Genomic DNA, 13459 nt, shown 5'->3' with positions numbered 1-13459 from the left:
CTTTCCAACTAGTACACAAGTTGTCTTTGCAATGTTCGTTACAAGATATGGGAAAAGTTTTACTTAGGAGGCTTGATTCTTTATAAACAGGCTAGGGTGGAAGATTATAGAGATATAGTGTCTAACAAAGTCTATTTATTTAGTCATAGCAAAGATCCAACCATGTTCCCCTGTTGACCATATCCTCTAACGTTGCTGTTTGCTGGATAACAAAATAGCCTTGGAAGTTTTTGGATTTGTTGAGATAAGATACCAACTGTTTTAAAGTTTATGATAATTATCTTCAGCAGAACTAGAATAAACATTGTATTCGCAATGCCAAAGGCCATGACTGCTTATTTAAGAAAGAAAATGATCCTAAATCATTCAATTATCAAAGCTCAAGTTTGGAGAATGCCTGGCAGTTTTATTTCAAATGACATATATGCAAGATGAGGTCCATAATTCCAATTTGCCCATATCTCGGATCTGACTTTCTTTTACAAAATGACTACCAGATCCTTCAATGCAGATTGTCTGCATTGGTAAAAAATATTACAATAGAATGCCGAGTTAAAAATCTGAGTTTATGATAAGCAGGGGAGTCACCTACTCGAGGAACTAGGAAATAACAATTTCACTTGCAAATCCCAACTCACAGTAAGATGCACCGTATGTTGAAAAGCCTGAACTGGAAACTCACTGGAAAGAATGAAAGAATATGAACAAGGAACAAACGGAAATTTGCCACAGCTGAACCCCATCTAAATTTTAGTAGTTCAGACAATGCTGAACTGGAATTAATTACATTCAAAATCATATTCTTCTTGTGGCTTATGGAAACTGAAAACTTCCTCCAATCCCTGAGCTTCCTTGTGGAGGATTTATCGCCACCCACAGTAGTGAAATTGTGATTGCAAGGAGGCCGGACCACACAAACACAATGGTAGGTGTTCTTCCCCTTCTTCCCATGAGCCCCTTGGCAAATGGATAGAGATGAGCCAATACCCAGAAGCTGAAGAAAACTCCTCCAAGCAGTTTGCTCCACTCTGGATTCTGACTGTAAATCGTTCTTGAAAATCCAACTGCTATTGCTATGAGGTTAATCATCATGATGGTGATTGGAGGGATCATCAGTGAGGTCCACTTCACTATATATAGATCGGCAAATTCATCATCAATATCATCTCCTCCAGACTTAGATGTCAGGGTGAAGGATATTTCTATTCCTGCAACAACCTTGAGCAATCCTTGTAAAACAGCAGCTAAGTGAGCACTGGTGCCTCCTATCAGCCAGAACTGCTCATTTCTCCACCATTCTTCCAGTTCAATACCAGACCACTTGACCTCCAGAACGGCTAGGAGAGCAAGTGTTATGGTAATTATAAGAAGGTATACCAGGAAAGATACCGAGAGGGTCTGCACAATGAATTGACCAGAGAAAAGGGAAAGTGCTGGAAGGAAGCAGTACACTATGAGGAACACAGATGTGAAGGGATAGATCCCCACATTCAGATAAGCTACGCGCTGTAGAATTTTCATTCTTGAGGTTGCGAACAACGCGTTGTTACGAGAGAAAAAGATTTCCACAGAGCCAGTTGCCCATCTCAGGACCTGGTGTAATCTGTCTGTCAAGTTTATTGGAGCTGTCCCTCTGAAAGCATCCCTCGTGGTCACACAATATACAGACTTCCATCCCCTGTTGTGCATCCGGTATCCGGTGACCACATCCTCTGTGACAGAACCATAAATCCAGCCTACTCTTTGTCCCCACTCTGTCTTGTCCTCATACCAGCATGATATCACACTTATAGCCTCTGCAACAATTGAAGCGTCCAGAGGTTCACGACGAAGTGTCAAGGCACCAGGCGGGCGGCCATTCTTCACCCCTGGGTGATCTGCCAGAGGCCGACCCTGAAACTCTGCAATTGGGATGGAGTCAGCCAGAAGATTGGAGTTGCCAAAGGACTTGGGAAGAAGGGCTAGATCCATCCCTTCATCCTCGTCATCACCCATCCGCAGACCCATTGCATCTCCATTCCTGGGCTTGACCCTTGTAGCTCTGCCACAGCAACCCCTGTTCGTCTTTGCTCTGGGAGGATCAAACCCATACAGAGCAATCCGTCGGAACACACATCCTGTTCCAACATACACAGGGCCCTGCAAACCATCAAGAGCCCTCATATTGACATCAAAGAAGACTGTATTGTGGTTGGCATAGCGATCACTGGGATCAATTCCCTCGAACCTTTGAGGGAACTGAACATAACAGATACCATCTCCTCCACGGTCCATCATAAAGCACATTCCCTCCCTCAATGCTTCTGAATTGTAAATGTAATGATCACAGTCTAGATTTAGAATAAATGGGCCATTGGACATGATTGCAGAAGCCCGAACAAGGGCGTTCATTGCACCTGCCTTCTTGTTGTGATCATACCCTGGCCGTTTCTCACGGGATACATACACTAGCATAGGCAAACGGATATCCACATCACTAAAGTCGATGACTTTATCATCCACAGTGCCAATAAGCGGTTCATCACTAGGAGGTTTAAGCATAACCTGGAATTGCATAGGAGAAGAATTAGCGTCATCAGGGAGAGTGGAGGAATATCTGATTTCTACCATTTATTGGTCTGAAATATCTAATATAGTGTACAGCATTGTCAAAATAATAATAATAATCTAATTTTAAATAATGATAATAATAATTTAATTTTAAAATCAGGGACAAAACCATACACTAACTTAACTTGATTTAGAACCATACCTGAATGATTCCAGCATGGTCTCCCCGTGAATGTTCCTTGCTGGCAACTGTCCACGTTCCTGGCCAGTGAGTACCATCAGCCATCCATGTAGCTTTAGGCACTTTTGTAGTTTCTCTAAGCTCAGCTTCATTCTGCCTTTCAACCTTCATAGCTTTTATTTCTTCTCGAGCATGATAAGCATCTGACCTGCGCCTGATTGAATCAGGAAGCCCATTGGTCCGGACTTTGAACTCATCATACTCCCTCTTAATCCTTCTGCGATCCTTGACAAAGTCATGTCGCAGTTTGTTCTTGGTGGGATCTCTCTTGAGGTTGAAGTAACTCTCAGGGTTTCGAGGTTCAATGTTATGCTTGCGACAGAAAGGAACCCAAAGGTCCGCAAAGCTTGCTGCTTCTGCCATGGCTTCAAATGTGAGAAGAGCACCTCCATCATCTGACACATAGCATGCAAGCTTCTCCACTGGATAATCGGCAGCAAGGATTGATAGGATGGTATTAGCGGTGACCAGTGGTGGTTCCTTCTCTGGATCAGCGGTAGAAACAAACACATCAATCCCTGGCAAATCAGATTTTCCTGTTGGATTATTAGGGCCTGGCCTATCAAATTTCTCCTTGAGAACATTGAGATCAGTAGCACGATTGATGGGACAAAATTTTGGTAATTGATCCAGCAACCATGAGAAGGCAAACCAGAGCTCACATACAATTGACATTCCCCATAGCCACATTGCATCATTGTTGGGATTCCGGATTCGCCATTGGAGGAAGAATACCAAAGCAACCAGTCGTATGAAAATAAGTAACCTGCATGTTCTTACTCATCAGAATTCTACCAGCCTGACAGTTAAAAAAAAACGTTCTCAATAGGAAAAGGAAAAGACAAGACAGGAATAAGTGATTGATTCATCAACTGAATTACAGGGACAATAAATTTATCCAACCCACACAAAATGAAAGTCTACTTATCACTACATCTGAGAAAAGAAATGTTTATAATGATAGTCAAATAAGATTGTAAAATGGTACCTGTAAGGGCTGAGGATGCCAGGGGCGATTTTAATCTTGCGAGTAAGAGGCTTCCATGGCTTCTCGTTCAGATCAGAGAGACTCCCAGCCATTCCGTCCCTCTCTTCAGAAAAGGACTCCTCCTTGGGCCAAAAGGCATTGCCATAGCCATAAGTCCCATTTGTCTCAAAAAGCCAACGATTGTGATCAAAATCTGCAGTTTGGCTCCTCAAAAGGATGGACTTGGTCTTGCTTTGTTTCATCAATGACAACCTCCTCTCCAACTTGGGCTCTCCATGAGGAGCAGGAAGAGACAGAGGACTGTTAGATTCCAAACGGGGATCTTCTGAATCATCACCTCTGTAAGGCTCCTTGCATCCAGGACATTTCATCCCACTGTTCATTGCATCAATATAGCAGTCTCCACATATTTTGAAGTTACATTCACAAGGAAGAATATCCTCTCCTCTCTCATTTTGCATAAGCTTCCCATCACAGCCATTCATTGCACAGGCAGAACCCTTGGCACCCGCCATCTGGGGATGGGTAGCCTCTGAATCAATCACCTTGTCCATGAGATGGGCTCTGGTCACAGAGTTGAATCCCCCAGTGAAGAGAGAATTGGAAACATATTGCTGCTCAATCTTACTAGCAAGGGATGGATCCACCACATCTTCATCCATTGGTTGATTGTCTGGTGTGGGAGGCATATGAACTGTATAATCGGCATACTCACCACTGATCTCACCAGAGATATCAATCTCCTCTCTAGAATAGCGAACATATCGCCCACTTGAGGTTCTTCTAGCAAAGGTCACTGATGGTGGAACAGGCGGTTTGCCTTGCGCGTCGCTCACAACCCTACCCAATCGACTATTGCCTCTAGAACCCATGCCTGATCAAGACCCCCGCTCCTTTTCTTCCCAATTTCTAAAACTCTTCGGAGTATATAAATTATCCAAAATTTCCACTTCTAGTCCCCACTATGCAGAACAGATTTTTCTGCCAATTTTCTTTCCAGCCGTGTTAATATTCAGCAATGCCCACAAGAAGCATAGCAGAACACTAATTTACTACAGAACACTGTTATCAGCCCATCTCAATCAGAGAAAACCATAGAAGATTATAAGCAGAGTCATTCTCCAATTTCCCATCCCTGTCTCAACAGTCCCAAAAGACCTAATGAAACCCACAAATTTCAGTTGAAAACTATACAAATTGCTCTCCCCTCACCAGACTAGCTCATGCACTTAATGCAGAACTTTAGCAATGCAGAAATTCTCTACCAGAACCAATCTAGAATGCCCTGTTTCAACAGTCCTGAGGAACCTGATGAAACCCAAAGAAAATGACTCTGTCTTCTCCTTCTCAGCCTCGCCTAAAGCTTAGCCCCTTTCAAAAACTAGATGGTAATCTCCTGGTCTTGAGCTAGAAGGTAAGCATTACCAGGGCAAATAGATTGAATGTAGCAAACTATAAACACGGCGCCTCAGATCGCAGCAAAAATTGAAACTATACTGCACAAAGAAACTAGGAGGCTTGAAATAAAGACCAGTTTTTCCTGCAAACCAAACTTTCCTGCAGCGAACCCACCTTGAAATCACTGCACACGGAGGCAACCCACAAGCTACAGGGTATTTATCTGGACAGCCCAAATGACTTATGAAGAAAAATGCACACAGCCCAAATGCTTTAGTTGAAGTATTCGCTCCTGCCCAGCTATCATTTGACCGACTCAATGCTCTGTTACTCAGTCCCAGCTCAGTAAGCCGAAAAAACCAACATAAGAAGACTCAGACTAATTCCAAACAAGCAGCTACTTAAGGTCATCCATGCCACGATATTCTAAGCAGCTTCCACCGTTCTGACCAAGCCCATGAAAGATGCTCGAGAATCCGAGATCCCTAACACGCTCACGCACTTGATCAAAATCTGAAACGCGCCAACTACACGGTAATTAAGCGATAAAGATAATGGGAACTAGGTCATGGCCAGCAAGCATCAGGTCGTGGGGCCGGGGCTGACAGGGATCGATCGCAGGCTGGCTGGAAAAACGTGCAGACACCAACTGCGACAATGGCTTAAAACACAATAAACAATTTCTTAGGCTAACGCGCAATTTCATGGAATTTTTTTCTCCTTCAGCTGCACGAACAGTTCAAACCGTGTGGGGCGAAGAGTGTAAAAGTCCCTCACCGATTATTTATGTGCGTCCACACCTCATCGTAGTTTGAATAAGCAAAATGATTTGTTTTCACACATTTGCTCAGAATTTTGTGTAAATCTGGATGGATATGATTAAATTTATAACAATTGGGTAGAAATGTTTGGCACAACTGGATTTTCACATATAAACCTTTTTGGTAAGAGAATGTTTTAGTGTTTACTTATCATTCAAAAAAATGGTTTTTTATTAATTTTATTTGAAATTTAATATAAATTTGTTTGTAGTATAAGTTTGAGATATATACTTTATTATAGTGGTAAAATCAAACATATTATAATTTAATTGTTAATGGAGTAGTGGGACAACCATTACTAGTTGTTATTAGTTAACTCATCACTATTATTCAAGAAAAGCCATACCACCTGAAATTACCTGTTTTGTAAAAGGGGCAAGCTTTCACTTTTGCCAAATATATATTTGAATAATTTAAATATGAATAACGTTACGTTTTTTCAAATAACTAAAAATAAGAATTTTACCAAAAATCTTATTATTGTTGTTGATGAAGACTTCAAAAAAAATTGTGGAAATATCCATACTAAATTGTTTAATAAAATCATATTTTAACATATAATTTTTCATATGAGAATGTTTAAGTATTTCTTTATTTTAAAAGAAATATAGATAATTTTATTGTTTTTTGATTAATTTTATTTGAAAGTTAATATTGTTTGGTGTGGAGTCTGATTATCTTCCTGATTGTTCAGAGGGTTTTTGTTTTAGTCACATTGGATCCATGTTCCTAATGGGGAAGCGTTGATCCATGTTTCTAATGGGGGCAGCAACGTCGTCCTTTAATTGTCATCAGGGGGTCGTCCTTTAATTGTCATCAGGGGGCTACTGCCACTTTTATGAGCTTCCCTGGAGGGAGTTCAGGGGCAACGCGCCAGAAGCTAAAAGTTTGCCTTGTAAAATTGGTCGTTAATTAGGCACATGATGTGATGGTAGAAGTTATGATAATTTAGGGTTTTTTGCCCTAGAAGGCAACCATCAGTTTATACTAGGGAATTGTCTTGCGATTACGTATGATTATTTCAAGCACAGTTTGTGTGATTATTTTGAGCGAGAGATAGGAGCTTGTGTGAGAGCGAAGAGGAAATTACAATTGTACATTGTATCTGAGAGCAAAGAGGAAATTTCAACACATCTGTTGTAGGTTGTATATCTTCATTTTGCTCGATAATATAAAAGAAAGGATTCGTTGTTTTTTTCGTGGACAGGCCCAAATTGAATAAACCACATATATATGTGTCTTTCTTATCCGTTTATGTATTTGTGTTTCCACAATATTTTATGTATTTAATTGCTCTCTTAAATTTAACATATAAATTTGAATAATCTAAATGTGAAAATATTAAATCTATTTATATATTCAAAAATACGTTTTTCAAATAATTAAAATAACTATTTTACCAAAAAATTCCCAATTCAAAAACACATTTTTTAAATAACTAAAATAATTATTTTATCCGGGGCTTTTAATGCTGAAACGGTCACCCCCATTCAAAATTGTGAAGTATTCCGTTGTTTTCAACAGTCACATTGATGGAATAATCGAATGATGGATCCGTCATTTAATTATTCGGTTTACAATTCTAGTTTTAATAAAAACGAAAAACTGTCGTCATGTCCACCATTCCTGCGTGGGTCGCTATATTCGGAATAAAATTAATCAAAATGTAAAAATTCCCGGGCATCATTTATGGGGAGTCATGTATTTATTTATCGTTTCACATAGATCATGATTTTCTTGACGGTTTCCTTGTGTTTTTTGGTGTGTCTTATTTGAATTAAAGTTAATACATTATAAAAATACTTATCAAGTTGATTTAATCAAAACTTTATAAAAATGGAAATGAGTTTCCACATGAAAATTTTAAATCAAAATTTTATATTGATGGTGTTGTATTAACTTTTTCGACTAATTATAAAATTTATTGTTCAATTTTATAGCATGTTGATATTAACGAAATAATATTATTTAATTTATTTATGATAAAATTTAAATTTAAAAAAAAAAAATATTATGAAAATTATATATATAAATATATTTTCAATGTTTTAATTATTTTTATTTTTTAATTTAATATTTAATTATATTAAAGTTTCAATTATGTTAAAAATGTTTATATAATTATTAACATAAATTACATCAGTGATTTAGGTAGGAGCATAAACTCAATAACATAGGAGATCATAGACTTCTTAAGCTAGCTTTAAATTCCAGCCAAAACCACCTAAGGCTCAAATGGGGGTGGTATAAAGACACTAGGAGAATGATGCATTGCAAAACATTAATAGCATTAAAAATATTGTTACTTTTAAGTTCAAAGAAAAAATGTGGTGTGAGAAAGATATAATGGCTAAAAGAAAATTAAGTTATTATAAGAAGGTCATCAACCCTACCCTAGAAGATCAAAAGTATCTCTCTATTTTAACTAGCTCAAAGAAGAAAATTAATATAGCAAAGATTAGAACGAACTCTCATGAGCTCCATACTGAAATAGGTCGTTGGGCAGTTCCTAAAACACCATGGATAGAAAGGATCTACCATCTCTCTGAGAATAGGAACATCAAGGACGAAAATCACTTCCTCTTAGAGTGCCCCGCGTACAACCACATTAGATCTCAATTTCATAATCTTTGTCGCAATACTGACCTTACCACATTAGATCTCAGTCTCATAATCTTTGTCACAATATTGACCTTCCTAGCCTTTTACGATGTCAAAATTATAATGAGCTCCGAAGACTTCTCTCCAAGCTTTTTGAGCATAGGAATAAAATCTTAAATCAAACTAAATAATTTGTTTCTTTAGGTCCGACATACCAAAATTTCGTCTCAGTGGACGTTAACCATCATCATCAGATATTATAATGGTTAAAAAAAACTAAAAATATAAAATTTGAAAATTTCAATGTAATTTGAAATTAATACATATTAATATCCAAAATAAATTATAATTTTTTAACTAATAATATTAATATATAGCATTTTCTCAATTTAAGTGGAAAATTATATATCTTTACAAACATTTATTTTCCCATTCTCAACATTTTCATATTCAAAACATAAATTTAATTAAAAAAAAAAAATTATAACTTTTTAAATTTTTTTAAATTTTATTATAATTTTTATACCAATTATCTATCATTGGTATTTATATTCTCTGCATTTTGGAAACCTGTACACTATAATGTAATTTTTAAACTATAAATTTAAAATTGTTTTAAATTTTTTCAAATTTTTTTTTTTTTTTAAATTCTACTCACTAACATTGTCATCCTAACTTTTTAGTAAAAATAAATATAAGTATTACAAAAATAACAACAACGCCATCATATTATTTTTGTTTCTAACATGATGGAGCCAAAAATGGCATGGAGTTCCTCTTTTCAATTTGAATTTATGAATCTTCGTGAACTTTACTCTGCATTGTCTTCCTTCGAATTTTTTTTTATGAATGTTCTTTTTCCTCTCATGTCATTGAGTGCCATAGTGACTTTGTATTAATTTTTTCCATACTTTTAAGCAAGTTGAGTGCCATAGTGACTTGTATTAATTTTTTCCATACTTTTAAGCAAGTTGTTTTGTGTACTCAAAACTTGTGCAAAAATTTCCTTTTCATATTTTCTATAATCTTGTTTGGTTGCATTATATCGTACTTACAGTGATTTTGCTTTAGACATAGTGCATATCATACCTAAAATACTTTTGGCATTAACATATTGCATCACTCTAAACTTTGTTTTAGCATCACATCATAGTTTATTTCCATGTCACATACATCACATTTTTGCAAATTATCCTTCATTATGGCAAAGGGAATTTCTAAAAATCACAATGTATTACATTGTTGAAAGCTTTTCTTCATCACTACAAAGGAATTACTAAAAGAACTCCTTGACATTGCATTTTTTAAATATTCCTTCCCTTGTGATGAATGGCATAGATTGAAATTTTTTCTCTCTAGACAATTTGTTAGGAAAAAAATTTCACCTACAATTACATGGATCAAAAGTTTCTATTTGCAAGACATATTGCATTGATTGACATTTTTCTCCATTCTAATGTTTCACACAAAAATATTTTCCATGTGATATGCCACATTTCCTAAATTTCTACCTTTTGTCGTGATCTCTCTTTCCTGTATCATTCCAAAGTTTATTTTTATGTGGCACATTGCATTTTCTCAAACTTTTTCACTATGATGACTTACCTTCTGTCACACACTACATTAAAGCTTTTGTTCGTGCAACACATTAGTTGGGTTAATTTTTTTCTCCTTTGTTGTGTATCACATCCAAAAGTAATTCATAAGATATGTCACACCAAACCATTGTTTCTATCTCCACAACAAACATTTTATCGCATCACATTGAAATTTATTTTCACATGATATGCCTATATCACTGTAATGTGATACTTTTATGAACTTTCTAAAAAGGGTTTTCAATTTCAAGTAGACCATTAAGGGCATGATCCATCAAGCATAACTAATGCCCCTCGCACTCTTATTGCCTCTGTGCTGGTTTATATATCTGCTTTGCTTGTTCTGGCTTGATATTGTTGGCTCTCTTCTTCTCATGTTTTCTCTCTTTCTCAGGAGTTTTCTTTTCTTCTCTCACCGTTTTCTTCTGTGGTCTATGTGGAACTTTTTTCTTAGAAATCATCTCTCCTTTTTGGATGGTTTACAAGGACATGTTTTGATATATATGGTTTTGACATTTGGATTTCCTTTTGTATCAGCTCAATCTTGTTATCTGCCCAGATCTTCTAGCAGTGGTTTCCATCTGCTAGTCTCCATCCGCTATTATCTACAGGAACAGCCGGCCGAAATGATATGGCCTTTTATGTAACAGCTCATTATATTCTCTTAATATAATTTATATGATGATTTTCTCTTTGAAAAAAAAAAATCTTAATCATGTTTTTTCTTACTCTTCTTCCTTTAACTTTGAAATTTTCATTTATCTAATGTTTACTTCTTCATTTATCATGTATCTAAAGTTTATTCTTTCATTTATCAATTTTAATATTAAATAAATTTTAATCAAAGCTTATAAAATTGGTTATGACTTTTTCATTTATGCAATTTTCACTTATCTTTATTCAAAACATTTTTTTTAAATATATAAAATTATAATTTCAATGCTATTATATTATTATATAATTGATATTGTTAATAAAATTATTGTTGATATATTATTATATAATTGATATTGTTAAAAAAATTATTGTTGATATAGGTTTTTTCTAACAATTTTATTTATATTTATTTAATTTTAATTTTTTTATATAAATATGACAAAACTACACATTTATCAGGTCTAGTATATCACTTTAATGAACAATTAACTTATTTTAATATTAAATAAATTTTAAAAAAAATATTAAATTTATTATTACTTTTCATTTAAGTAATCTTTAATATTTTATTCATAAATCTAATATTTGATTAGGTAGTTTCCTTTACCCATCCTGACATTTGGTGTTGAATTTGGTTTATTTTGAAATTAATTAAGATTAATTAACTTGTTTGAAAATTTCCAACCATGTAATTAAAAAAATATATGGCAATGCATTTTACTACTAGTAGGCAAGATATTTGTTAAATAAATCGTTATTTTCCATGAAGGGGCGTGGTTGCATTCCATTTCGTCCTAATGGGTTTGTGTTCACGTTGCACGAATGTGTGTCATGGCAAAGTCGTGGATTATTTAAAGGATATATGCCTGTAATGTCGGTGTGGCATGTTACGCAACTTAAAAACGCGGCCACCCAACAGAGCAAACGCGTTGAAAGGTTTGCACTACAACTACCATTTGTATAGCTATATTCCACTTAAATAATTATTTCTTTCAATGCCCTTCTAGATGATCCCTATATCTTCATCTTAATTTGTAGGATATATAAGGTGTTTTATCATGTGTACGATCCATAAGGGGTTTTATATGGTTATCCATAATTTTGATAAATTTCAGCTCCATTATAGATGTTTGATAATAGGTTAATCATTCAATTTTATTTAATTAATTAATTGATTTATTTTTTATATATTAGAATTTTGTATTGATGGAATAGTGAAGTTAGTTGGTGAAAGTTTGTATCTCATATGATTTCTGATTTTCTATATGATATTACTATTATTATTTTTAGATGTGACGGGTTAGATTTGTTTTCAAAATTTGAATTATGTGTAATTACATAATATATATTTTGTTGGCTAGTTATTTGATTTTATCTGTTAATATGTTTTCTAGTGAGAAAATTATAGACATATTGATTTGAATTACAAAAACAAGATTAGTTTCTCATTTAAAACTTTTTATTAGAATTTATATATAATTATTATATTGTTTACTTTTAAAATTAAAATATTGAATTATGAGAAATCAAATAGGTTTGCCAAAATCTGATATAACAATTAAGATTTTATTCTTAAACCAAGTGGTTAATGCACTTATGCATTGGAGTGATTATTGTTAAGTGTTCAAATCGACATAGCTATTTGAAATGAGTTAGGTGATGACACACTTCATTATATATATATATATATAAGCAAAGAAAAAACACATGCTTTGTATTAAATTCAAAACTGGTTACATATAAAAGATCTTCAAAATCTAAACAAAGTCATATCGTGACTGTTTTCAGAAAGCTTAAACATACATCTTTTCAGATCCAAGATATATGTCCCAAATATGGCATATAGACAATGTTCACCTATTTTACCCAAAATTATTTAGTTCATTGTAAAATATGTGATATCCAAAATGAAGCAAAAAACTATCATTAGTATCTCATAAATTTTCATGTAAAAGGTGTTTTCCAATCCTTTGAATTCTGCCCACATAGAAGGCAAAGTAATAGATCTCCCCTAGTTGATATTTTTGTCCCTTTTTTGATAATGCATCAACAATGTTGTTTTGTTCTCTGTAAATGTGGCAAAAAATCATTGAATTGAAGAGCACCTTCAATCTCCAAATTTGATGCATCCAATTTATAAGCAAAGGTGATTTAAACACAACCATTTCATTTACCTAGTCAATGGAAACTTTAGAATCCTCGTATACATCCATAGAGTCAATAGATAGCCATATAGTGCAAAATAGAAAGCCCCAGAAAGCAATGATCTTTGCCCTGGTGTTTGAGCTAGAGCTATTATTCTAAATGAAAAGATAATAAAGTTTCAAGTTCATAACAATGTGTGCCCCACTAACACATCCATTTAAATGTGCAACCCCATCAAAGAATATAAAGGGATATATGCTCTAACAGTCAATAGGTTGAATGCATCTCAGCAATAGCTTTCATTTCCCTTGTCTACATTCATTGAAAAAGGCACATATACTAGTGCAATTTATGTTTATGTCAAAAGGAGTATCTTCAAAAATGAAAGCATTCCTACTTCTTCGAATGCCCCAGAAAATAAAGAAGGGGAGTTTTCTTACCTCCTTATAGTCCTTTTTCC

The 13459-nt window shown here is 34.8% G+C and overlaps 1 protein-coding gene across 1 annotated transcript; it reads right to left on the bottom strand.

Annotated features, from left to right (window-relative positions):
* Positions 1-385: 385 nt before the first annotated feature.
* Positions 386-5841, bottom strand: LOC149250618 (cellulose synthase-like protein D3). The gene is made up of 3 exons (XM_089459150.1): positions 3780-5841; positions 2753-3557; positions 386-2544 (listed from the first exon to the last, which is right to left on the bottom strand). Exons 1-3 carry the CDS (start codon positions 4649-4651, stop codon positions 814-816), a joined length of 3408 nt encoding a protein of 1135 aa, XP_089315276.1. The 5' UTR covers positions 4652-5841; the 3' UTR covers positions 386-813.
* Between the last annotated feature and the right edge of the window lie 7618 nt (positions 5842-13459).

This window comes from Pinus tabuliformis, chromosome 7 (assembly GCF_031772625.1).
Source record: "Pinus tabuliformis cultivar Carrire ecotype Pingquan chromosome 7, CPIR1, whole genome shotgun sequence".
In the NCBI taxonomy this organism is placed as follows: domain Eukaryota; kingdom Viridiplantae; phylum Streptophyta; class Pinopsida; order Pinales; family Pinaceae; genus Pinus; species Pinus tabuliformis.
This window is presented reverse-complemented; position numbering and strand designations above follow the sequence as displayed.